General features: G+C 35.9%; 1 protein-coding gene across 1 annotated transcript; it reads right to left on the reverse strand.

The window, feature by feature from the left end:
* Nucleotides 1-1,047: 1,047 nt before the first annotated feature.
* Nucleotides 1,048-25,374, reverse strand: LOC113072558 (RNA-binding motif, single-stranded-interacting protein 2-like). Its single transcript, XM_026245548.1, has 14 exons — nucleotides 25,180-25,374; nucleotides 16,555-16,721; nucleotides 11,008-11,066; nucleotides 9,821-9,912; nucleotides 5,045-5,202; nucleotides 4,877-4,956; nucleotides 4,688-4,797; nucleotides 4,533-4,579; nucleotides 4,302-4,395; nucleotides 4,029-4,079; nucleotides 3,841-3,951; nucleotides 2,465-2,545; nucleotides 2,283-2,370; nucleotides 1,048-2,091 (listed from the first exon to the last, which is right to left on the reverse strand). Exons 1-13 carry the CDS (start codon nucleotides 25,339-25,341, stop codon nucleotides 2,290-2,292), a joined length of 1,293 nt encoding a protein of 430 aa, XP_026101333.1. The 5' UTR covers nucleotides 25,342-25,374; the 3' UTR covers nucleotides 1,048-2,091; nucleotides 2,283-2,289.
* Between the last annotated feature and the right edge of the window lie 1,192 nt (nucleotides 25,375-26,566).

The following is a 26,566-nucleotide window of genomic DNA, read 5'->3' on the forward strand; positions in this document are numbered from 1 at the left end:
ACTGTACGTTTTTGATTGCTTAAGTGGAACTGCGTGAATCGTTCGTGATCTTGAATCGGACTACACTGGTCGTGAAACACGTGATGACAACTCACGAGGACGTTTCAGGTCATTATTTCGAGGTAAATGATACGTTTATTGCGTCACATTTAATACAGCATACGAACTCATTAACAACTGGGGTAAAAAGGATTTATTTTGCCGTGACGCTGAAGATTCCTCCGCTGTTGAATGTACGTTGCAGGTACTGAAAAGCCAAATTTTTTTCTTTTTTTTACTCTGTAGCCTCCATTACTAAATATTATACTTAAAACAGCGGTGCTGTTTCATTTTAACAATCGTAAGAAATACAACTTTTCACTGAGTACATTTGGGAGAAGCTAAGTTGGCTTCTTTAGAAACTCAAAAGATTATAAAATATGAAATGATGTTGGGTATATATTTCTTGAAAATCTTAACTCAAACGTGTGAATGTGAGATGTAAATATTGTATGCCCACTAAGTCATATTTTTAATGAGACCGCTTAATCCGTTTAACCTAATATATTTTGAATTATAGTAATATATCTGATTTTATACATAACTGAATGGATTGTGCTGTTCAGTGGATTGAAAGGGGTCATATTATGCTTTTTTTAAAGCTGCTTCAACACTTACTGTAACCACACCTTCTCTCTTTGTGTGAACATTTGGGTGTGCAAATTTCCCACACAGTGATGTAGACACGTGGGGGCGTGTTTGAATGAGCCGCTTTAGGGGCAGAGTCTGAACTTTGATAAAAGAATATCTCTTTGGATTTGAGACATTAGTCTTTGCAACTTTACAGATCTTCTTCCTGCACCAAGAGCTTGTAAAATTCCAAAGAGAAAGAAAAAATTGAAATCGCATCATATGACCCTTTTAGATGTATAATTCAGCATCTTGGATTTATATTTATGCACACAGCACAACACAAATAATCACTATTCCAGACTCAGAATCTGTAACTAAGGAAGGAAGGAAAGAAACTGAAGGAGTGTTCCACCAATAACGGAAGAACTCGCTTGGTTTTCATTATATTGCCATTTTTATATCTCAGGGGACACATCCCAAAAAACACACTCCTCACTATTAAAGTTCACCAAAGCAAGAAAAATTAATTTACAGGCCTACATTACAACATTGGAGGTGCACTCCTTACAATGCATAAAATAAAAGACATAACCCATATGCATGAAGAGGCAAGACAGGACTATTGTCATGAAAACAAAGCCATAAAAAAGTTTTATCATCCAAATAGCTTCTGTTTGAAATTTCCTTTAAAAAAATTATCTTCAAATACAAAAATAAATTTCAACATTTAAACGTAACCTAACTTACAAGATAAAGCAGCATTTTGGAAGGGAAAAAGTACTTTTTTTTTCTTTTTGAGGGTATATGAGGTCTCTGTTTCAGAATTCAGTCTCATCTCGCTAGACACAATCTTGCTTGAAACAATGAGTGCATTTACAATGCTCTTCGATACAGCACATTTTTCTGTAGATCTATCAAAATGAGTTAGCTGCTGGTTTCAGCAGGTTCATCAGGATTTCCTTAAATCAATATTCAAGAAAAATGCTGCAAGAAATTTTCAAAAACAGTTTTTTTATGTACAAAATTCCTCCTTTTGCAGCAGACAGTTCAAAAGCAGTCAACAAAATCTTGGAAGAATTTTACAAAAACATTAAATCAAATTAAAATGACACATGGTGTTGTAACGTGGTTGTTTCATTCTGGCTTTGCAGAACATTTTAGAAAATAAAGTTGCAGAAAAATATTTCTCAAAGAGTGTTGGGAGTGTGTGTGTGCATGTATGTGAGTCTTTGTGTTAAAAAGCCTACTCCGCTTTCTGTGAACTTTTATGACATAGCAGTCATAGCTTTCTCCATCCAAGTCTTCCACTTACTTTCATTATCGGTTGGTCCTCTCCAAGAAAAAAAAAGTTGCAAAAATGTCTGCTTTCTTTCATTGGAAAGAGACACGCTTCTCTGTTCCTTTTTGCAATGTCCATTTGTTTTTATGTCAAGAGAAGAGGTTCAGTATCCAAAGTCCTCCGTCACTCATATGAATGTACTAAAATAAGAGAAGGAAAGATATTAGAGTCAGACAGGAAGCTTATAAAAACATAATCAACTTGAGTTACTAATGACAAAATGAGATGCTAATACAACATCATGACAAAATTTTCTTGTGGATAAACATGTTTTCACTCTCTCTTTCCATTACAGACCACAACATTTCCAAAAGAACAGGAAGTAGCCCACCTCCTCTTCACTTGCCATGCTGGTAGGAGTACGTTGTGTGGTCTGTGGGTGTCTCTATTGCAACCTGCTGCTGTTGGACATTATTTTCCTGTAGTGGCATGAGGTCAACATTACTGACAATATATCACAGTAAATCAGGCTTTGAAACACTTGGAATAATACAGCATGCAGAGATTTCATACCTCGGCTATAATGCTTGAAGGAGGCACTTGGGCGTATTGTGGTATGTAGGTCCCTTGCATAGCTGTGTTTGCAGGCATGTACTGAGGACATTGACAAATGTGTGATATACACAGATAGTACACATTAGAGGAATATTTTAAGTGGATGAACTTCTTGTCCATCGTGGTTATGTAGAATTATTATAATTTCGTACATTGCCGTGATGCCACATTTCTAGAGCTACATGGTATCGGAGAATAAAATGTCAATGGGATATTTTGTTTTTCTGTGATGTATTGCACTATTAAAAAAAAAAATTATATATATATATATATATATATATATATATATATATATATATATATATATATTTTTTTTTTTTTTTTTTTTATAGTATATATATATATTGATTGGAATTATTCATTAAAGATTAGCATGATAAAAAAGGCTATAAAATACAAATACTTTAAAAGCTGAAAAATTCCTTTTTTAATTTGGGACTTAATTTTGGGATTGTTTGAGTATGAATCATCCCTTTAAGGCTGAGCAATTTGGGGAAAACTTGTTATAAAATGTTATAAATTTAATATAGTCAATTTAGTGGGAGAGAAGAAAAAATCTATTCTGTCTTCGTTGGAATTTAATAGTCCCCATTACCACTGTCTTTGACCCATGCAATTTGACCATAAAATATGATTTTTTTTTTTTTATGTGTGATTATTTTTTACATTTTGTAAAACTATTAGGGATGCACGATATTGGATTTCGGCCGATATTCGATATGCCGATATTTTCAAAATAATTTTGGCCGATGCCGATACCGATATCGATATATATACAAATATATACTGATATATTTAAACTTTAATTTTAAACTTTAATTTAAAGAGAAATCCATGTATCTCTTCTGTACTGATTCTACCATAAATTTATTATTTTACAAATGTAGACAGACATTCACATCTGAAAAACAGGTCAATTATTTCACTTGGAGAATATCGGTTTGGCTCATCGGCAGAAATATTCATATCGGCCGATACCGATAATGGTCATTTTAAGCTTTTATCGGCCGATACCGATATTGTGCCGATATTATCGTGCATCCCTAAAAACTATATTGCAATAATACTACTGTACTATACAATAAATTGAATATTTAATACAAGTATTACAAATATTTTAATAGTACGCTGTAAAATTACAATACTATAATTTGTGTGAATTTCTTCATTTTCAAATCTTAATCTGTCAAACTTTCAAAGACAAGTAGAAAATAAGAATATAAACAAATTTACTGCCAATCATAAAAAATTAGACCAATATATATACGTTTTTTTTTTCTTTTTTCTCAAGACATTTGTAATAAATTCTCTGTGGGCATCTGTGGGGGACGTACCGTGCCTGTGCTGCCCAGGGTTAGATGGCTGAGCTGCTGTGTGAGAGGCCCTAGTATGGCAGTGGGCTGAAGGGTCATGGTGTGGTCCATTGTGGGCGTGAGGACTGTACCCTGCGTCCAAAAGAGAAAGAAAGTTATACAGGCAGAGGTGCTTTAGGAAATAGAGCAGCACTTTAACTGCAACTTACTGTGGGCTGCATGAGGTATGACTGGTGATGTATCCAGGAGGGATTGTGTACCTGATATTAAAAGGAGACACATTTTAGGGTCATTATTCTTTATAATTCAGACCAATAACAATTTAGACCTAATAAGCTAGGGAGTATGTAAAGTCTTTTCTGTAAACAACAACTCAGATTCCTAATATATAATGACTGTAGAGTTTCAAAAGACTAGAGCATGATAAATCATGAGTCGTGAAGAGTAATATGGCTTTTGCTAAATAAATGGCTCCTCCAAACCTGGTAGGTGGATACAGGTGAGTGCATGTAGGGAGAGATGGGAGTCTGAGCAATAATTCTGTTAGGAGCAATGCTGTAGGAAGGAGAGTAAAACCTGCAGGGGGCGACAAACACATCTTTTTTTTTAAGAGCATTTCTTTTAAAGAACATTTTTAAAGAGCTGTTGCCATGGAGTGTCATAATTAAAAGCACAAATTACAAAATTTATTGAGTAATAATTTCTGAACCCACCCATTTTGTAATGCCGGAGTAGGGTCATATGTTAGCGTCATCCCGCCCTGTGTGTGTGTGAGAATGAGAGAGAGAGAGAGACAGTTGAATTCAGACTTGGACCAGAGAATAATTGAAATCTATGTGAAAAAAGAAGAGAAAAGCAGCTCTCTTACAGTCTCGCCCTCTCTCGGCCACTGCCGCCCATTCTGGAGATATTTCCCCTGATTCTGACGTTTCTTCTGTCCCCCATCCGCAAATTTACACAGCAAGGGTTCTGTAGGCACTTAATGAAAACATAGCTCTCATTCGTTACCTGTCATAACCATCTTGTCAGCACAAAACTCAATCCAAAAACGTAGTACCTGCTACTCCAGGAGGAGTCTTGATGTATTTGCCATTGAAATGTTGAATGATGGCCTCACACTTTTCAGTCGATTCCATCCTAACATAGAGTAATTGCAAATGCATTATTAATGGAATATTAATGATGATAATGTCATGTGATACGTATGAGAGCTGGTCAGGCGCACCTGGCGAAACCAACTCCACGACTGGTGCCGTTTGCATCACGTAAGATGCGTGTGGAGATGACCTGGCTGAAGGGTTTGAGCATGCTCTCTAACTCCTGCTCGTCCATAGACAGAGGCAGATTAGAGATGTACAGATTGGTGGGGTCCTGCTCTTGTTGCTGTAGAGGTAATCAAGAAGAGAGAAAGAAATGTGGGAAAGATTGAACAGGAAATCATCTCTAAGAAATATTGTAAACTACAACTATTAACAGTAACTTTTACCTTTTGCTGCATTTATACAATGCAGTGTCATTGCTGCTAAAGAACCCAGTAAGCATGATTAGTCAAAATGGTCCAAAAAGTTTTTTTTTAGGTTGAGAGACTGGTTATTTGTTACAAACATAATTCCTGTAGGTTGATATCCTCAATGCCCTGCTGTGTACCTGAAGGACTGATCAGCCTTATATGCTCAATAAGTTTAGGATGATGGGTTGGTGAGGTTAGGGCCTTGTCAGGCATAAAGCAAAGCATCATCAAACTCTGAGCACTTTATGAAGAGTTATGTCACCTCCTTTCCATGTCCCTTCCTGGGTTTTGTTCAAATCGGCATAATGCCACTAGGGGTGACCCCGAACATGACAAACAACAATGCAGAATATTAATAACTATGACTGGGACTGTCAAATGAGAACACCATTATAATAAAATGCTGTGAATTTTTAGAGTTTAGCTGCCATGTTTCTGCATCCGGGCCCTTTTTGCAGATAACCTATAAGTCGTAATTACTGTATGACTATCGAATGCCTGACTTGACTCAATGTATTTTGCCCCGACCCCAAATTTATGATTCAACTATCAGCAATCCTTATCTTTAGTCGGGGACACCACTAAATGGCACATATGACAAATACTACATGCAGATATTAAGTTGGAAATGACCTTAATATTCTTGTAACGATACATTCCACCTTAAAAATATACTGGAAATCAAAAGGAAGATAGTGAAGGAGTTTACAGGTAGGACAAACTGCTGAGGCAGCAGCCATGTGCATGGATGCACTTGTTTGAGATCGGAGAGATAATACCAGTTCTGCTTCTGCCAAATCCTGCATGAGTTCAACTATGAAATATGGATCTTGTTAAAAGTTGTTTCTTTTCCAAAAAAAAAAATAATAATAATAATTCGTTATGATTATGATTGTTTTATTATGATTTTAAAATACAATTTTTCTATTTCAACATATTTTAAAATGTAATTTATTCCTGTGATTATTCCAGTCTACAGTGTACTGATTTCGTTATTATTATTATCAATATTAAAAACTGTGTGATACAGTTTTTCCAGATTCTTTAATGAATATGAACGATTTCATGCATCTAATGATTTCTGAAGGATCATGTGACACTGAAGACTGGAGTAATGATGCTGAAAATTCAGCTTTGCTACCACAGGAATAAATTACATTTCAAAATATATTAAAATAAAAAAAATAGTTACTTCATAATGATATTTCACAATATTACTGATTTTACATAATGTTTTATTAAATAAATGCAGCCTTGATGAGCATGAGAGACTTCTTTCAAAACATTAAAAACTGTTTTTATCTCCATATTTTATTATAGCCATATTTATCTCTTACCTTTGCATAATTATGCATTATGAGTTTTAGATATCAACAGGTTTTTTAGTAAAAAGTGTCAAAACGACTGTTTTCAAGGCCAGTACTGAGTCAGCTCATTACCATATAAACACCTAATTAGCTTCATTTGAAGCTGCAGGCATGACAGCAAATATGCATACAGTACAAAGTGACACCATTCTAACCTCAAATTAACACATACACAAAACATGTGCTTGCATGTCTTCTACAGATTACCCACTTCCTGCGTGAGCTGGAGCTTTTATCTTAGGATCTCAAAACCCCTTAATCATATTATGCGACTCAAAATAATTTTGTTCATTATCACTGAAGCAAGAGTTGTGTGTTATTGTCTAAACAAATCAGAAACACAGTAAAGATAGCTGCAAGATAGCAAACCTCCAATTCACCCGCTGCTGATTTGCATATTCATTGCTTTGGTGTGCAGATGAGATTAAAATGTGAACTGTAAATGTATTACCAGTTCATCTCACCATCATGAATAATTAATGTATAATTGCAGTGACCTGCGATGAAGGTGATTTTTGTACTGATCTAATCCTGCTGTGAGACGAGTGCAATGTTCCACAGAATGAATGGGAGGAGAAAAATCCACTGCCATTGTCTCAACAGACTCTTAAATAGGTCAGGTCACTGAAAGACTCTAAAACGGCTGTAATTAAGACGGGTGCTTGGTGATGTTCTTGTGTGAAGAGGTTGCCCTTTCACACTGTTCTACAGATTTAAATAGGTGATCCTTTCAAGAATATGTTTAGGTCACATTTTACACCAAAATTAAAATAGAAATAACTATATTTGGTAAGGAGACTAAACTCTGTTTTTTGTTGCATAGTGTGTCGTGATAATTTTTTTGCATAATTAAGCACACCCTCCCTCATTTCTTATTACAATAAAAAATATCAATGTTATTACTGTAATGGAAAGAAATTAATATATAAAGTAACATGCTAATTCTGTAGTCCCTTTAATTTATGATGTTTTAAATAAAAAACTTGAAAAAAGCTACTGACCATTTTTAAAAATGTAATATATATATATATATATATATATATATATATATATATATATATATATGTTCTTAATTTTTTTATGGTAATTATATATATATATATATATATATATATATATATATATATATACAGTATTTTTTTAAATGATACTTATTTACACAGTATAATGGCGATTATGAATGTATTTTGTGACATTAACTGCATTTCAGTAATGATAATTGTTCAATCGAATACATTTGTTGTCATTGAAATATAAACATATATAAAATATAAATAAATAAAATGTGTACTCAAAATAATTATTAATAAAAAATAAAATGTTGTCTTCATACAGAGTTCTGGCATGAAACTCTGATGGAGAAGTCCGATAGGTCTGACGTAATCTGACGTATTGACATCATTATCACATGACACAGCTGATTAGTTCTCTCCTAAATTGGTAGCCAGTGAGCTCGCTGCTCAACATTCAAGTATATGGCTAGAGCTTGCCGTAGCAGTGCAGTTTGCTTCATAAACCCTTCAACTTCCCCAGCTCCACCTGTATAGATCTGCTATGAGGTGATTTATGTATGCTATGGTGTTATTTAATGCATGTTATATTTGCAGCAGCAATATTCGTACATGCTCACAGCAGCATGTTGTGGATATATTGGGGGTAGAAAGTCTCAGTGCTCGCAGCAGCAGCGTAGCAGATCTATTCTGCCAAAACCAGATACATTAACATTATCATGTACATTACAATGCCAATCCCTCTGAGAGTTGTCAAGACAGAAATGTATTTATTTTGCTGCGAAATATGATCTGGACATTTTTTTCTTGAGATTCAGATGTTCTACAATAACTAAATAATAAGATTCCTTAAAAAGATGTGAAATCAGTGAGAAGGCTTTGTGAGTGGTTGGCCAGGGTAGGAGCACAGCTGGCCTGCAGGGCCACGGTCCTGTACAGAGGGTGTGCAGCACTACCAGCCAAGCTGCTCAGACAGTGACTCAGCCATGGGTGAGAGGAAGAACACACAACCTCTTTGTAGAGCTGGAGCACCACGCAGGAGCAGAAACAGGACAAATACTCCTCAAGCACTTACTCTGAACTGCTCTCAGTGGCAGACCTGCATGAGCCTAATGGGGACACCAGCTCCATTTTCATGGCTTAACACCCACAGACAGGCCAAGTGTGTTAAAGTGTGGAATCATGCCGTCCTACACTAAAGTGATTTATCGGCATATATATATATATATATATATAAAAAATAAAACTTTCAAATGATACAAAAGGTTTGAATTTTAAATAAATGTTCTTCTTTTGAACTTTGAAATAATAAAACAATCCTGAAACATGGTTTCCACAACAAATATGTGACCCTGGACCACAAAACCAGTCTTTTTTCAAAATTGAGATTGAGACATCATATGAAAGCTGAATTAATGATCTTTCAATTGATGTATGGTTTATTAGGATCAGACAATATTTTGCCGGGTTTTATGAGGGTACCAAAAAAAATCTGAATCCTGAGAAAATCACCTTGTCCAAATTAATTCTTAGCCATGTATATTACTAACCAAAATTAAGTTTTGATATATTTATGCTAGGAAATTTACAATATCTTCAACATGATCTTTACTTAATATCCTTATGATTTTTGGCATTAAAAAAGAAAAATCTATTTTGTGGTCCAGGGTCACATATTAAAAGCAACTGCATTCAGCATTTATAATAAGAAGAAATTTTTCTTAAATTGTGGTTGCTCACTTGCCCAAGTTTGTTTTATATTCTAGTCCCTAGATAAGGCTTAATTCCTTTCAGTCTAAATTCATGGATTTTTTCAGAAATGTTATCGTCTTATCAGTCAGAATTCTTAAGTCTTTAATGGAAAGTATAATAGCATATATTTCCTCAACAGTCTGCATGATTTGAAGCATTATTCATGTCCATAGCATAAACCTTGCTGGATGAAATTTGCAACAGTTGAATACTTTGTTCAAATCCCAATAAGTGTGAGCCATAGTAATAATAGTGATGCTTGTGTTTGGAATTCGTTTAAAGCTGTTTCAAAGTGCCATAAAAGGTTTACAGCAATAAGGAAAGAGTTAGGAAACAGGGTGTTTAGTTCCACTGTCTCTTACCTTTGCCATCTGAGCCTGAACTCCACTGGCCTTTAGCGCCGTCATCGCTTTCTGTGCAGAGGCCGAGCTGTCGAAATCCACAAAGCCATAGCCTGAACACACACACACACACACACACACACACACACAAACACAGGATCAGTGATCACTGCTTAGAGTTTAGTTGTTAAGCCAATAGCGTTCCCTATCACTCCTCTGCACCTTAGCTCACATTGGTTATCTGTCTGCCCCACATGAGAAAAGAGCTATTAGACAGAGTTAACTATACACTCTCTCTTTCTCTCTCTCTCTCTCTCTTACACACACACACACATACACTAACGTAATACTATTGGTCCACTTGACAGATGTAGGGTTACCAGTCTCATACCTGTTACATCAGCACACAATTGCTATAGAGATCAAATCGATGAAGTATATTTAAAGAGTGATCTTGAGTTAAAAGGAACAGTTCTTTCAAAATGTCTTTCAAAACATGTATGACTTTCTTTCTTACGTGGAACGCGAAGACAGGTGTTTAGAAAAAAAGTCCAAGATGTTCTTCTAAATACAAAAATGGCCATTGCAGTAATGTGAATTTTAATAGGAAAATCATTTTATTTTTATTTTTCATTTGGTAAGGATTTTATTATGTTTTAAAATAAAGATTAATATTTAATATTAACGTAAAACAATATGAAATAAAATAGGATAATTTAATTCATACTTATACAATTAATATTTAATATAAAAAATAAAGTACTGTTTTATTGAAATGTTCAAACTCAGATGTTTTGTTTATGAATAATTAATTTTCATTAAAACAGTATTACTATCTCCAACAAAGTAATAATAAAATAATAATTTTGAAATGGTTTTAAAAAGGAGATGTTTAGAAGAATATCCAAGCTGCTCTTTTCCCTTCAATAAATGTGAATGGTGACCACAGCTTTCAAGGAAGATTTTCTGTAAGTGTTGATTAAATTTCAGTAATCTTGTCACACAAAAATATATTTTTCAGAGGCCGTTTACAGGTTTTTGTTTTTTTGAGAGTTTGACGGCTCTCATGTCAAGTAACAGAACATCTCATTATGCAAAGTTTCTCTTTTTGTGAACAAAAATCATGCAGGATTGTAACAACATGAGAGAGTTCTTTCATTTTTGGGTGAACTATTCCTTTAAAGATGAAATTATACAGTACATCTTACCTTTACATTTGTTGGTGGTCTTGTCCAGAATGGCCTTCGTAGACACTATTTTTCCATAGCTGTGCAGTACAAAACAAGAACAAAAAGAAACATTTGGTTTAGGTGAATGGATAAACACCTTAAACAGCCTTTTAACCGCTTAATAATAATAATAATAATAATAAATTCATCCAAAATCATAAGACTTGCTGATGTGTATCTGATATTTTATAAGGTCAAATGCAGTTTGGAAGAGCCAAATAAATATAAGCCGGTAACAAAAAACCCAGAAATGCAGGGTACCGGCGCCACTCAATTCACAATGTGCTGCTTAAAATGAGCCCCCATATACAGAAATAATTTGCATTAAATCTTCATGAGGGTGCCAGAGTGGTGGAGAAGCCCTGATCAAATGGTAATGCTCTTTGAATAATGGATTCCATGCCATGTTCATGCTGCTTTGCATATCGTGGGAAAAGGCATTTGCGCAGTATGATACAGGTAAATAGCTCTAGGTTTGTGTACACGTCTGTGGATTACTAGAGGCTAGTGGGTGTTTGAGGGATGGGGAGGGGAATGGGGGGAGGTGTTCTCTCTCCAGGCATGTGCTTGTGTGTAACCTGAGAGTTCTCCTTGTCTGCCCTGCACAGCTCTGGCTAAGATCCACAACAATCAACCTGCAATGCCCTCCACTGCACTCATCTGGGTCCTACTGCCTGCGCTGAACCTCACGCTGATGTTCATGACTGAACTAAATGTGTATAATGTACTTGTCGTATAAAGGGAAGAATTATGGGAAAGTGGCAGGAGTAGTTTCAGTTTTTTATTTATTATTTGAATGAAAGGGTCATTCATGTTGGACATAGAATAAACAAAACACAGGTGTTTTGACACAAGCTTTTAAAAGGTTTGATTTTTGCAAGACTTCTTTAATCATTAAATTTCTGTCTAGCATATGTTTTATATATATATATATATATATATATATATATATATATACACACACACATATATACAGCACACATGGCACATGATATATTAATACATAATACCATGAACCAACAATCTGTCAAATTATGAACATGACACAGATGGAATAAACAATTTGATTAGTGATGCACCAAAGTTTAGGCAACCAGAAATATTCAGCCAAAACAGCAAACAAATAACAATCACTGTTTTCAGCTGAAATCATTGACATTTTTTAATAGTTTTTCATATGACATCTTCTATCATTAAATCGAATGTCAAGCAAACGTTTTCATGTATTTATTGTTTTAAAAAGCATAAATGGATGTAAATGCCAACCTAATGCACTGCCAAACTAGTTTATTGTACAAATGTTAAAATAAAATTCTTGAAAACACGCATGGAATTTAAACATAATACCATGGACATCTTAGGCCCAACAATTTGTAAAACGATCAACATGACAATTTGATTATTAGTGATGAAATCATTTTAAACTAAAATATTCGGCCATTTTGCTTTTGGAGGGCCAAAAGAGTTGACTACAATAGTAGAACTTGTCTGATTTTCACTGTGTTAGTGCCAATTGTGTGCACACAAGCAAGCCAAAAGCCTATTTACAGTATTTTGCCATCCTAAATATGCATGACTGTACAGTTAATTGCATTTTATTATTTGCATTTAGTTTTGTTTTTTCCCCTGATGTCATTATCAGTACAGCCCAGGGATGAAGGGACAGTTAGTCATGTGTGAGATCCAACCAAAAGTCATGGCCGAGCAAGCACTATGAGATGGCATTTATCATTGTTTTAGCATGGGAGGGCAGTTAGCACTAAAATTAGTGTCAAGGGAAAGGCTTTACTTCTATAATGCTTCAGTGACTCTGATTCATTCAGCAACAAAACACAATGAACCATTCAAAACAATGATTCATTCAGGAACCAAACAAGTGACTATTTTCATAAGGGAGTCAACAAATCATTCACTCAACTGATTTGGTCAGAAACACTTAATCATTAAGGAATGGCACTAATGTGTGTCAGAGCCACATTTATTTTGCTTTGGTTCCATTTGGAACTATTTTCACTGGCAGGTTAAAAACAGACAAAGTAACTGGCAATACTGTTTAAAATGTAAGTTACTCAGTTTTCATTTCTTGTATATTGAAGAAATATCAAATATCAATATCTGCACAGCTGATATTCAGAACAACAGCACTCTTGCTCATGATAATGCTTAAATATATCAGAAATATAAATGTAGCTATTGTTTTATGTAGCTATTCACTGTTCTTTCCTGTGATATCAACAGCATTCACTTTGTAAAACAAGCTGTAGTGTTCTGAAACCATTCAGTTTTTTATCTGCTCTCTCACTTTCTATAAAAGTAACAGGAATTACCTGACAAAACATCCTTTCCTCCAACAGCTTCTTTGCTAAGAAACACCTGATATATTTGACTAGCTCTTATCTCTCTTTCTCACACTCCCCCCAAATCTCTCTTTCTCTCTCACAGCTTCTCCCCACCCCCATTACCAACAACTTTTCGTCTCCTCTCCCTCCCAGCTGTTGCCCTTGTTTGTCTTTCCCTTTCCCCCTGGGCTCAGAGTTTCCTGTAGGGCTGGGCAGCCTCATCTCAGCCGTTTCTTTCAGAGAGCGGCTCGGTCTCCAGTACTACACTTCTCAAATCTGTTCACCATCTTAAATATATGAGTAGTTTGTCCTAAAATGGAATATATACTTCTAGAAGGCTTAAGAAAAATACATAATATTTTTATTGGCCAAACAACTTACATCAAACTGGTAATTAAAAATGTTATGTTGTTCACTTTTGCTTTGGAAATGTAATATAAAAATAAAAAAGAAAGAAAGATGTAATTGTCTCATGATAGGCTAAGCTAAGACATTACATTTGCAATTAGTGTTCTTTCAGTATTATTTATATAATATTATAGACTGTATTCATATTTTGAATTAGCTTTTATTTTTATATTTCCATTTTAAATTTAGTTTAAGCTTTAAAAATTAAGCACTTTTTTTGACATCTACGTGGGAGAAACTGAAGCCAAAATCTTTTGTCAAACACTTTCATCAACCCTAGCATACTTTTATCAACCCTAAAAGGAAGTGAAGTGCGGACAGGGAAAGAGTCAAAGAGGGGGAACCATCATGCCTAGGTGTTGGAAACAGTTGGTTAACAAAAAGGAGTTGAATTTATGTCATTACATTCCACCAAAACGTCTTCTAACATGAAAGCACAGATCTTATGATGACAAAGCGATATGAGATTTATTTCAAAAGATGAATTCCCTATGTACCTACATAGGGCTGCAACAAATGATTCTTTTGGTAACATCTATTATTGGAACGATTGATCGATTAATCATCAATTATTTTGCGGATTAATCAGTAGACATTTTTGCAATTCTTAAAATATTGAGCTATACATATACTAACAAATAAATGTAGGTAATCGCTTCAGCTTTCGAAAGTCATTGTTTAATTAAAGTTATATAATTAATTTATACAAATAAATATTCTGGCCCACAAAATTAGATGGCAGAGAAACTCTTATTCACCATTTAATTAGCTATATGAGAAAGTAGCTAAATGTCATTGTTGTCACAGTCATGGACTTTCTGTTCCTTTTGTTATCCCTATTTGGTCCTGCTGAAGAGGATATCTCCAGCCCCACTCCTGAACCAGAGACCAGCCAGCTGTCATCCCGCTGCACGGAGCTAAAGCCAGAACCCACCACAGCCGCAGAGCCCGAGCCGGCCACAATAAGGAAGACAATCATTGTTCCGGAGCTAGGACTCGAGAGCGCGACTGACCAGGTGTGTGAGCCGGCGGAGATCACTGGTGGAGATCGAAGGCGTGGAGGAAAAGCCCTCCCACACTCCTGCGACTGAGGGTGAGCTGCAATTGGTTTCTGGAAATTATATGGAGGAATTAATAGACATTTTTCAAATGGACCTTATAGACTGGTTTGGGGAGGTAATTCCTAATTCTCCTGTCTCTCCACTGGTTCCACCCAGCCTTTATTTAGTTAAGTAGTCATCTAAAGTGTTCTATAGATATATTTATCATGTCTGTGTGGCATGTATTCTTTGAGTTTCAGTTTATTTTTGTGAAGGCGAGACGGCAGAAAGCGCATCATGTATGTTTTCTTTATTTTATAAAAGCACAACATTTTATTGATATTGTCAGTGCACACAAATAAAAGTACATCCTTTACAGTTCCTAATGATGTATTACTCTTACCTTTATGAGCAAAAATGATGGCGCATCCAGTCCCCTGAGAAATATGCAAGTAATCGTGCTGGCGCCTTTATGTCCTGCAAAGCGCGCTCTTGCATTCTCAGCACAAACTATTGGATATAGCGCACATTTATCTAGTTTTAACATTTAAACATTATTATATGCTTGAACTGTTTTATATAGATAGATTTTATTTAAGGCAAGTCGTAATGATTTGAAAAGGCTAAATTAATCAAACATAGGCTCACTGTCTGCTGCTGAACGCTTGGTCGTTACTGTAAAAAACCAAAACGTATTATTATTATTGGGAAACACTGCAATAGGTCATATGAGATCAAACTACTACTCGACAACAAAAATATTTGTTGACAATTTTTTTTATTGTCAATGTTGTCAATAATGACAACTAATCGTTTCACCCCTATACCTATAAAAACACATGGAATGAGAACCAATACCAAGATGAAGAATGAGCACCCCTCAGGCGTTGCACCAAAAAGTTAGAAAGTATCAAAAACATTTCATGAATAGAAATGTGTGATTTACACAAAGTCTACTAGATCAAGATGCTGAATTGGCTTATTTAAAACCACTTCATGTTGAAATGATTGCGAAAGATCTGCCAGCAGTGCATTTCTAACCTCCTCATAAAGGGTCAAATCAGGACGCTCAGAGTCTGAGATTTTCTCTCCCACACACACCTTCTGTTTTTAAATGCATTTTCTGCTCTTTTTATACATCTGAGTTCCTCACCAACTACTGATTCTGAACCTGACCTTACTTGCCTCCACCACTAATCCTAAATTAAAGCTGCAGTAGGTAACTTTTATAAAAATATATTTTTTTACATATTTGTTAAACCTGTCATTATGTCCTGACAGTAGAATATGAGACAGATAATCTGTGAAAAAGCTCCTCTGGCTCCTCCCAGTGCTCCTATTGCCATTTGCAGAAATACATCGCTCCCATTAAGAAACAACCAATCAGAGCTGTGGTCCGTAACTTTCTTTGTGTTCAAAATGTAGAAAAATTTATATAATAAGCGAGTACACCATGAATCCATTTTCCAAACCGTGTTTTTAGCCTGTCCTGAATCACTAGAGTGCACCTGTAATAAGTGTTTATATTCTGACTATTTTAGATTGCTTCGGGAGTACCGCGGCGGAGTAACCCAGTACCTTTGTGATTCTTCATAGACATAAACAGAGAGAAGTAGCTCCAGCTACAATGTTCTTCCGCAAGACGCAAGCAGTTCTGTTTATTAACCTCTAGAGCGTCAAAAGTTACCAACTGCAGCTTTAACTTCCATATGAAACAGGGATTGTTAAAGGACACTTACGGTTGACAGAGTTTAATTAGGTCTTGGTCAGTGGTTCCTGGATGGAGACCACGGATGTACAAGTTGGTTTTGCTCAGCTGGTCCCCACCACTGTTGCTTCCATTACTGCTGGTGGTGGTGTTGGGACTGGGCAGTGCCATCTGCTGGGTGGAGGATGCATACGCCTGCTGTGAAAACAGATAAGACAAGAGACAATAAAACGCTATTAGATTAAAATTCCAAAATGCTTTCCTTTAAAATTTGCCATTATTTTTGCATTAGAGGGTATTGTGCTGACCATTAATAAAAACACTGAAATATTGAAATGATGCTATAATAACAGGCATATTTCCAAACATAATTAACCTTAAAATTCTGTAATTATTACTAAATTACTAAAAATTATGTAATTTAAAATCCCATATGCTGTTATTTTCCATGGAACACAAATGGAGATTTCCATGCAACAACAGTTCACAGTGACAAAAAAGTATTATTGATGCCATGCAAAAGCTTTGTGTGAAAAACTGAAAGTAATTTATTATTCTCAGTTAATTTCCCTTCAGTGAACGCAGAAGTCATGTTGACTGGATCACTGAATCAGTGAGTTGAACTGTAGAATCAGATCAGTCTGATTCACAAACTGGTTCAATCAGTTCATTAAAAGTAACCGTCTGTGTCCAAAATCACATACTTTCTTAGTAGGTACTTTTTTTGAATAATTTTTTTTTAAAGTTTATTCAAAAATTTGAATAAACTTTGTAACATTTTTACTCATGTTTTCATTATCATGTGACCTACCAGCATTAGTTGTGTCGATTCTCTGCCATTAACTCATTCTTGTCCTGTAGCATCATGGGACAGTAAAGTGTCCATCTGATGCACACTTTGCTGGAAGTAGCAGGTCATCTGGATACTTTTTTTTTTTTTTTAATCTGGATTTACTTCAAACACTTGACAGATTTTATCAAATTGACTATTTCCATCTATGTCATGTTGATAATTTTACATATTTTTGGGCCTGATGTTCATGGTATTATGTTTAAATTCCTTGTGTGTTTTTAAGAATTGTATTGTAACATTTGTATGATAAACTATTTTGTCAGTGCATTGGGTTGGCATTTACATGTGCTGTTTAAAACAGTATCGTAAAAACATGTTTACGCTTTCAGATGGACAAACATTACCTACACAGAGCTGTAATTCACTGAGAAGCTACGCAAACAGCTTTCATAATCGCTAGTACGGCTAGTAAATGCTGCTCCGTCTGTAAGCACATGATGAAGATTTACTACTGATTACAGAACCGGCTTTATGACAAGATGCACATGACAATCGCAATCAATTAATCATGCAGCCCTACTGGTTTATGAATACTGTGAATTTGGACATACTATCCTTTTCACATACTGGTTAAAAACAACATAAGTGTGTGTAAATAATAAGAGAATTCTCAGTTTTGGTTGAACTGTCCCTTTAAAAATGTTTAAAAATTGGTTTACAAAAACAAGCAGATTCTGAAACAGAAGATGCCTGTGTTGTTGTTGTTGTGTCCAAAGCCTGGGGCTTTCCCTCTTCTGAGAGGTTCTGTTAGTTTTCTAATTAACTCCTCATCAGTCAGAAGGGCAGGCAAGGATGAAGTATTTCATTAGTCAAGCCTGTGAAATCAAATCTCAGGCAGGGAACAATGGGCCAGTTTAATACATGCCACAAGTTCACTGGTTTGGCTGAGATTGTTGGAAAAAGGGAAGAGGGACAAAACCAGAAGTGCCTGCCCAAATGCTATGTCATATATAGGACTTTTGTCTTTTGCTCTCCTCTTGATCTGGTTGAACTTAGATATAGAAGCCTGATTAATTGAGATCTGAGCTTGTTAGCATTGAGCGCTAATCCCTCTCATGTGCTGGGTGCAGTCAGAAAGCACTGTCTCATTAGGACTGCTCTACTCGACTAACTCTGCCTCTGCATGGGAAAACAGATGACTGAACCACTGCCCCCCACTAAGCCCATCTGCCCTGCAAAGCTGTTCAAGGTTGAGCAGAGCCGCACACCTACCAACACCAGTCTTCACCACACAAACACTACATGCTAAAAATAACAACTGAACCCCCGAATGACATCAATACAGATTGTTCAAATCAAGCCATACTGTTTTTTCTTATCTATAAAAAATCAGGTTACTTTAAAAGCATATGTGCATTTTAAATCTTTATATAATTTAGCTTTTTAGCATTTTTGAGAAATCATGTTTATAATGTATAATAAGCAGCACAACTGTTTTTAAAATCAATAATGAGAATCATATGATATTAAAAACTGGAGCAATGACTGCTTAAAATTCAGCTGTCATCACAGGAATAAATTACCTTACAAAATATATTTAAATAGAAAAGTTATTTTAAATGGTAATAATATTTCACAATATTTTTGATCAAATAAATGCAGCCTTGGGGAGCACAAGATACTTTCTTTCAAAAACATTAATAAACCCTTATCAACCCCAAACATTTGAAAAGGTAGTGTATTAATATTATTATTAAAATTTTAGCAAGGTTTTGTCATGTTTAGCTCAGTTCTGCAGAAAACTGTGTTCCCAAACTATGCTGTTATAAAGTATTTTTTATAGTGGTAAATAAAAAAAAGATTTTTTAATTATTCTTTTTTACAAGAAAATAAAAATGTTCAGTCTTTCTACTTAAAAATTTCATTATTAATCAAATTTGTTACTTGCCATTTCTTTTTAATTATTGGTCAATATTAATAGCCGTTTCAGAGTGGAAATTGTTTAAACTGCATTTTTTTTTCCGTGTACAAAATATGTTTGTGATTGGGTAATTCTATGCTTGCATTCTCGGGAGAAAAAGTTAGCTATGCATTTTAGTTCTGTTTAACTAAGATTCCATGCCTTGTATTGTCCTCAAGACTTCTCATGACCCATATGGACTCTACACAAATAGATCCCATTCAAGTACATCTGTTAAACCTACAACTTTAATTCTTGTTCATGCAAAGCATGTGATATATTAGGTGAAGACATTCCTCAGAGTCCTCAACCGTGCTGACAGTGATTCACGCATCGCGACCATCCTCACATGCTCCATCTGCTGCAACTGCTCTGTTTACTTAAGATTGCGCTCAATGTATCTGAATGCAGAACAAATCCTTGTCAACAACTAATCAATACCAGCAAACCTGCCCTTGAACATCTCAGTTGCACTGTAATGAAACCCGAGAGTCTTCCCTTATTTGCATTTGAGTACAGCGCTGACGTGGAACCGTCAATAAGGCCTTCATTTCCATAGATATGCGCAGTGTGGTAATGAGAGTATGGCGGGGTTTGCATCTTTCTTGATTACTCCATTGCAGTGTCACTAGGGCAGACTCTTGGGAAGGCTTGCAGAAATGGAGGTCACAGGAGGTAGTAAGCAGTTCTGAAGGGTTAGCAGGGGATGTGGCTCTAAAGGGCTGGTACCAGGTGTGACTGTGGATGGAAATAAATGGTCTGTCTGCCGCTCCAACCTAGGTTACAGTATTGTGATGCGTGCTTTGGATTTTGCCGGGGAATATGGACATATAATGACCTACCAACACACATCGCGGCATAATGCAGTCTTCCATACCAAGTGAAAAGAACTTCCATGCATTATATATAATGTTACTGTTGGAAGAGAGGTATATGTACAATGGCAATCCAATGATTGTACTTTTAATAATTTTGACAAGTAATGAATTAAGACAGAGGAAAAGTTATGTTTATGATTTTTTTTCTTCTTAAAAGACATAATATATATAATAAAATACAACATTGTATATAGATGTCTTTGTCCGAATGCAATCATTTTGTGATTCTTTATTTTTCAAGTCAAATTACAATGCAGTTTGTGAAATTATATTAGAATTTGGATTTTGAAGGTTTTAATTTTTTAATAATATTTAACAATACATTTATATTGAATGAATATTATTTTTAAAACAGTATTTAATGTTATTTTTTGTATAAAAAAGCATTGTTTATATTTTGTTATGTCAAATGGTTGCAACTTGATTTAATAATTTGGATGTAATGAATAAGATAAAAAGAAAAAAAAAATTCTAAAAAGATAATATACAATATCATACATGAATATCTAGGTCACAATGCAATAAATTGTGAATTTTCTTATGTGTAGTTAGTCAAATTACTATGTAGTTTGAGAAATAGATTAGATTTATGTTTTTATTTAAGATTTAAGTCAGATTTAAGAGTCATATTATCTTGAATAGAAATACTCAAAACTGTGTTGGCCTAAAAATATAATAATGCAAATATTTGTTTAAAAAATAATGTGACAGTGTAATATTATTAAGTAAATTATACTTCATTTATTCAAATTTTTGTCTCTCACTCTTATTTCTCCAGAGAAATTGATAGTGCTAAATCACATATATGGTGATTCTTGTGAAATATGTTATTTTCACCCCAACATAGTTCATTGGATTAAGGAGGAGGAGGGGCTGGAACAGCAGGAAAAAAAATGCCTCAGTCGTTCAGTTCTCCACCTTTTTCAAGTTACACTCACAAATCAGCATTTCATATTGTCAGGCATTTTCTCAGCCTCTCTGTCTATATATATATTTTGGCTAATCAAAAAAAAGTCAAACTATCACTTAGTAGAAATTAAAAAAACTAAAAACCTTTAGCCACAGCCCCTAACCCAGGGTCCATGCACAATGTTTGAGATGGGAATTCCAGGAATTCCAAGTCATTTATCTCAGAGTAATCTGCATCCCTGCCAAGAGTGCTGGAAGGAAGGGAACGACTCTCCTTCTAGGCTGCTTGGTTTTCAAAACTGTGTCTTTCAGCAGTGATCCACCCCGTGAAGGAGAATTTCAAATTAAGTGCGTATGTGAAGTTGTGAACACACATTTTTGCATCACAACTCAAACTCACAACACAAGTCTTTTTGCATCCACAGCAGGCTCTCATTGTCCCTCACTATACTGTGCTGTTCAAGACACATCTCAAAGCTCTCAACTACATTCAAAACTGAGTGATTCGCATAAAAAGGGTGTTTCATTACCTAAAAGGTCACAGAATATTTGGTAGACTGTAATGAGCATCAAATATTCATACTGTGTAAAGTGATTTGCAACATTTTGTCGCCCCACAGAGTGTCATTCTCCAGTGGATTTCATTCCGCCAGAGCTGACAACAGTTGGGTGAGACAGTGCAGCAGTGCTTAGCAGACCTGCAGGGCTTAGGAAGCGTATCTAACTTTGGGGCACTTGAGGAGGAAATTATGGCACTTTTCCACTGCGTGGTACGACTCGGCTCGGTACGGCACGGTTCGACTGAACTCGGCTCGGTTTGCGTTTCCACAGCAGTTTAGCACCACTTTAGACTGGGCGGGATTATTCACAGTCGTTATTGTTGCGGCGCCTCTACTGCTGCAACTCGTGAAAAACTTTTCTTCAAAATAAAAAAAAGCTATTTTGGGGTTTTTAAAAAGGGGCAGTCATATAAATAGGTTGAGAATTTTCTGCGGGGCTTATTTACATCAAGAAGAAGAAAAATATTATCAGATATGTTTTTGCATTAAAGCATGTGAAGTTGCATTGAATTATTATCTTGAATTTAACTCTTGTATTACGTTGAAAATCAGGGTCAGGGTAACTGATAATGAGCAACACCTGCCTTATCTCAAGTCCCACGGAAGAGTTACGGAAGGAGTGATGACAGGTTATGTGGCATGTGGCACTTTCCAGCAAACTGAGCATTGCATACATTGATAATAATGTACACTTTGGATAAAAGTGTCTGACAAATGCACAAATGTAAATATAAATAGCCTCTGAAGCAGAGAAACTGACGTGACAAAATTCAAAACTATTTTTTTATTTCAGTTCTGTGTAGCTGCCTTTAAAGATTAAATATATAGTGTCAAAGTGACATGCAAACATAATAATCATAATAGAAATGATGTACATACACACTCTACAACGCATTGTATGGTCGACACTTTGCTGACACGTTCATGACCCTAAATGAGGAAAAGTCCCAAAATGTCAAAAATAAAATCCATTTGGTTAAGCAGTATTTCGAAACAATTAAAAAAATCATAACGAGTTAGGGGTGCGCGATAAATATTGTCCGATAATTAATGCGCATCTCATTGCGTTTATGTGAAATCACACAGCTGATGGAATTTACCGCTGATTAGAGAACCGGCTTTACTGACGAGATGCGCATTAATTATCGGACGATATTTATCGCGCACCCCTATAACGAGTCAAAATGATCTGCAATATAAGCATTAGAATGAGAGTGCTTTTGGTTAGTTTCTCATTCCTTCCTTGGTATAAACAAACCTTTAACCTCACAACTAGTAGGTTCATCTTCCTGTTGGCCCACACTTAATGATAGCTGCAGTATCACTGAAGAATTACTGTTTGGTGATTTTACCCACACCTGACATTCTCCCTCTGCATTTTTACATAGCTACAACAACTAAACATTGATATAGAGGGCTTCCTCAGATTCAGAATACACTATGGCCAGGACTCATCCAACATATTCCAAAGTGGAACCTGAAATTGTTGTCCAAACTGTACTTTTCATTCTCCTTTTGGGCTTCTATTGGCAGCAACAACAGCCATCCTTACTCAACAGATAAGGCCACCTCTAGGCTTTTGGCTACTAGCCCCAACTCAAATCCGCTGAATGCCGTTCCATCCAGCCCATTCCAGCAGGTGAATTGCAACCTGACATCACCAGTTTTTTTTTTCATTAAAAACAGATGCCCTAAATTCAATTCTCCCAAAACTGCTTTCAAAAGCACCGTCTACCATCTTCACCGGCATCCCTGGGGTGATACATGGCATAATATCTCCATTCCATAGCAATATACAACCTTTCAGTGACAAACATGTCCTCATTATGGCCGAGGGACATGATGCCCACCTGCCCAACACAGCTTACTTCCTTTCACGCTATTACCTACACTTCCTCCCCCAGCACTCACCCCGCTGTGCGAGTTATTGAGAAAAGATACACCATGGGCTCGGACACCTGCCTGCTCAGCGGCCGAGCGTGTAGCAGCTCTGCTATCAGACATTTAAATGCTCCTAGAGCAACACCTTTAAGTAAAGTGTAGGTTTTGTAAAAATCCCTTACACGGTTAGCTCTGATAACAAAAGGACAATGAGGTCAGTGAATGTGGTTAAACATGTAACTAACTGTGAATCTCAATAGATGTGGTCTTCTCTTATTTCTTCATAAACTGTAAAGTAAGATGAAATCAGCGACCGAGTCTGACAACTGCTTGCATCTATGCGTTGTTTTTGGATTATTTCCTGAGCATGGGCGTTTAGCTGAAATAACATTTAGAGAGCCAAGCTGGATCAGATCATAGGGTGTATGCTTATGAATCTGTTAATGAGTAGACGGACCATCATACCCAATGTCAGAGTCAGAAACTGCTTCCCTTTACCTATTCTATAAGTTATCAGGTATGGACGCGTTAGTCTTTCTTTGATTTGCACTGGCCTATTTATTTATGATGATGACCTTGAATATTGCAGATGATAAAGATGGAGTGTTATAAAACGCACTTGATACACACCATGTTACAAATATATGGTTGACAAATTGATGTGAAAATAAATGAACTAGCTTGCACAGAATCACTGCACAGTATTAATGTCATATCAGGTAGAGACTGCTAAAACAATAGTAGTACACAATAACGCCATTGTATCACTTCTGGGTTCAACAGGAAACAACAGTGCTTTTTCTAAAAATGTTTTAATTGCATGTTACTCTTAGAAGATTAATTTGTATCACAAAAAAAATGAAATACAAATCGTTTCTGAATGTAGGCTAAATTATAAAATCGGTAGTAGGCCTAATATATTTAGTAGTACCATATCTGTCATATAAAAAATTAAACATGATAATATTAGTGTATCTATACTGAATAATTCACTGCATGTAACCAACATAATTTAGCCTATGTCGGATTTAAAGCGTTCGTTATTATAAATGAACTGCGCCATTAGCATGTTATAAAAGCAAATTTTATATAATTGTGACCTTTGTCTCTCCGAAAATAAAAGCCTATAATTCAAGTCATCCTATGTCGTATTAACTGAATTTCTGTCTCTGCAAAGTCAATCCGAAACCGAAATGCTTCCCCTCATAGTAGTGGGATTTATAGGGGTGGGGCGACTGGCTCAACGTAAAACTTGGTTAAACTCATTTTCTTTTTTTCCCCCAATCAAGTAATTTTCCTAAAGAATCGCAAATAGGCTAATAGTCCTCTACGCTGGTTTACTGCAACGAATACACGAGCATCGAGTGCCTATAAATAAGTATCTCTCCGTGAACATATCCGACCGCAAGTTCCGTGCTGTCTGTTACTTCTCCGCCAGCAGAATCTAGATTAATATACCCACTTTTACCCACACGCTGACTTTAGTATCACACTCCACAGCGCTGGATTAACCGGCACGATCGCGCGATGATGCACTTCAGTATTTTCACGGTCCCACTTTCAAGGACACTGCAGCTCATACAGCAATTACACAGACAACAGAGATAAGCGACATAAATGAGCGTCTTCCGCCTGCCCGATCAGATGACGCCACCGCATATGAAGAGGGCTTTACCTTTTTACTGGTTCTGCTGGGATAGCCGTTGTATGGGTTGATTCCTGTCCTTGGCGGCACAGAGAGCAGCATTTTTACAGCAGCAGCAGCAGCAGCAGCACCAGCGCTGTGTCCGGAGCGCCTAGTACAGCCAAAACAGTCAGCTGACGTCACCGGGGACATTCAGCCTGGAGTCTGTGGAAGAGATTGAGTCGCTTACACACGCGCACACACACACACACACACACTGCTGTTCATTAGCACACAGGAAGAAAACAGCAATGGTGTATTCTATTCTGCTCTAAGTGGTACTGAAATCTATACCCTCTTATAAGAATGAAAGAGTTTTGATTTTATGTTAACTTTTTCTTTTTTTTTCTTTTTTTAACCAAGGATCGTATTTGAGGAAATCAACCCAAAGACCAATTCTTGAACTTTCTGGAAATCTAAGCCGAATTTTCCCAGCTGTGCAAACACTGGTTATATATGCACCTCTGGGAAGCTGGACATTTATAAATTCAGATGTATTCTGTATTGTGATGCTCAGTGAAAGCACTAGCAAATGTAAGTGACTGCTCCACCACAACTAGGGTGTAGTACACTACACAAATGAATAATATTGTGATTTAAAAGTATTCTTTTCTATCAGAATTATTTTATGTAATTATTTCTGTGATGGCAAAGCTGAATTTTCAGCAGCCATTACTCCAGTCGCATGATCCTTAAGATATTATTCATATATGCTGATTTAGTGCTCATTATTCCAGACTTTTGAATGTTATGCGCAAATTATGTATATTATCAAATATGCAGCCACTGAAATGACTCCAATAATCCCCAAACAATATCAACATATTTTGAGTATATTCTTACAACAACACCTGCCATTTAGTTACTTTTCTTATTACAGTGTAGGCAAGGAACACCATGTTGCCAGCAAAGCCCAGAAGTCACTTGGGATCATGAATCAGCCCACAGCAGAACCCAGTCATACACCACTAAGTCATCTCCTCCAGCATCACAGCAACAGCTGAGGAGCCGCCAGTGTTTATCTGAAGTCAGATGAGTGGCTAATGTAGGAGGATAGTTGTTTAAAACTCGGATTTCTTTGTTTGGACACTGCAGACGAAATCTCTTTGCTTCCAGTGCTCTGTCTACAGGTCTCTGGCATTTTGCTTGTTTATGTTTAGATAAGAGTTACATGCTACATTCATATGGTGTTGGTACAGTGTTTAATATGTAAAGACATATTTACACTTTCTGTATATTTTAATGATTAAAACCTTGATGGGTGTTCTCGAAGAGTCAAAACAGGATTGGAAATGTATATCCATATTTGAAAATGGTTTATGATTTGCCACAAATTTAGTTCAGTTTAGTCTTGCAGTTCCTTTGATTTATGACATTT

Source organism: Carassius auratus, unplaced genomic scaffold (assembly GCF_003368295.1).
Source record: "Carassius auratus strain Wakin unplaced genomic scaffold, ASM336829v1 scaf_tig00009457, whole genome shotgun sequence".
NCBI lineage: Eukaryota > Metazoa > Chordata > Actinopteri > Cypriniformes > Cyprinidae > Carassius > Carassius auratus.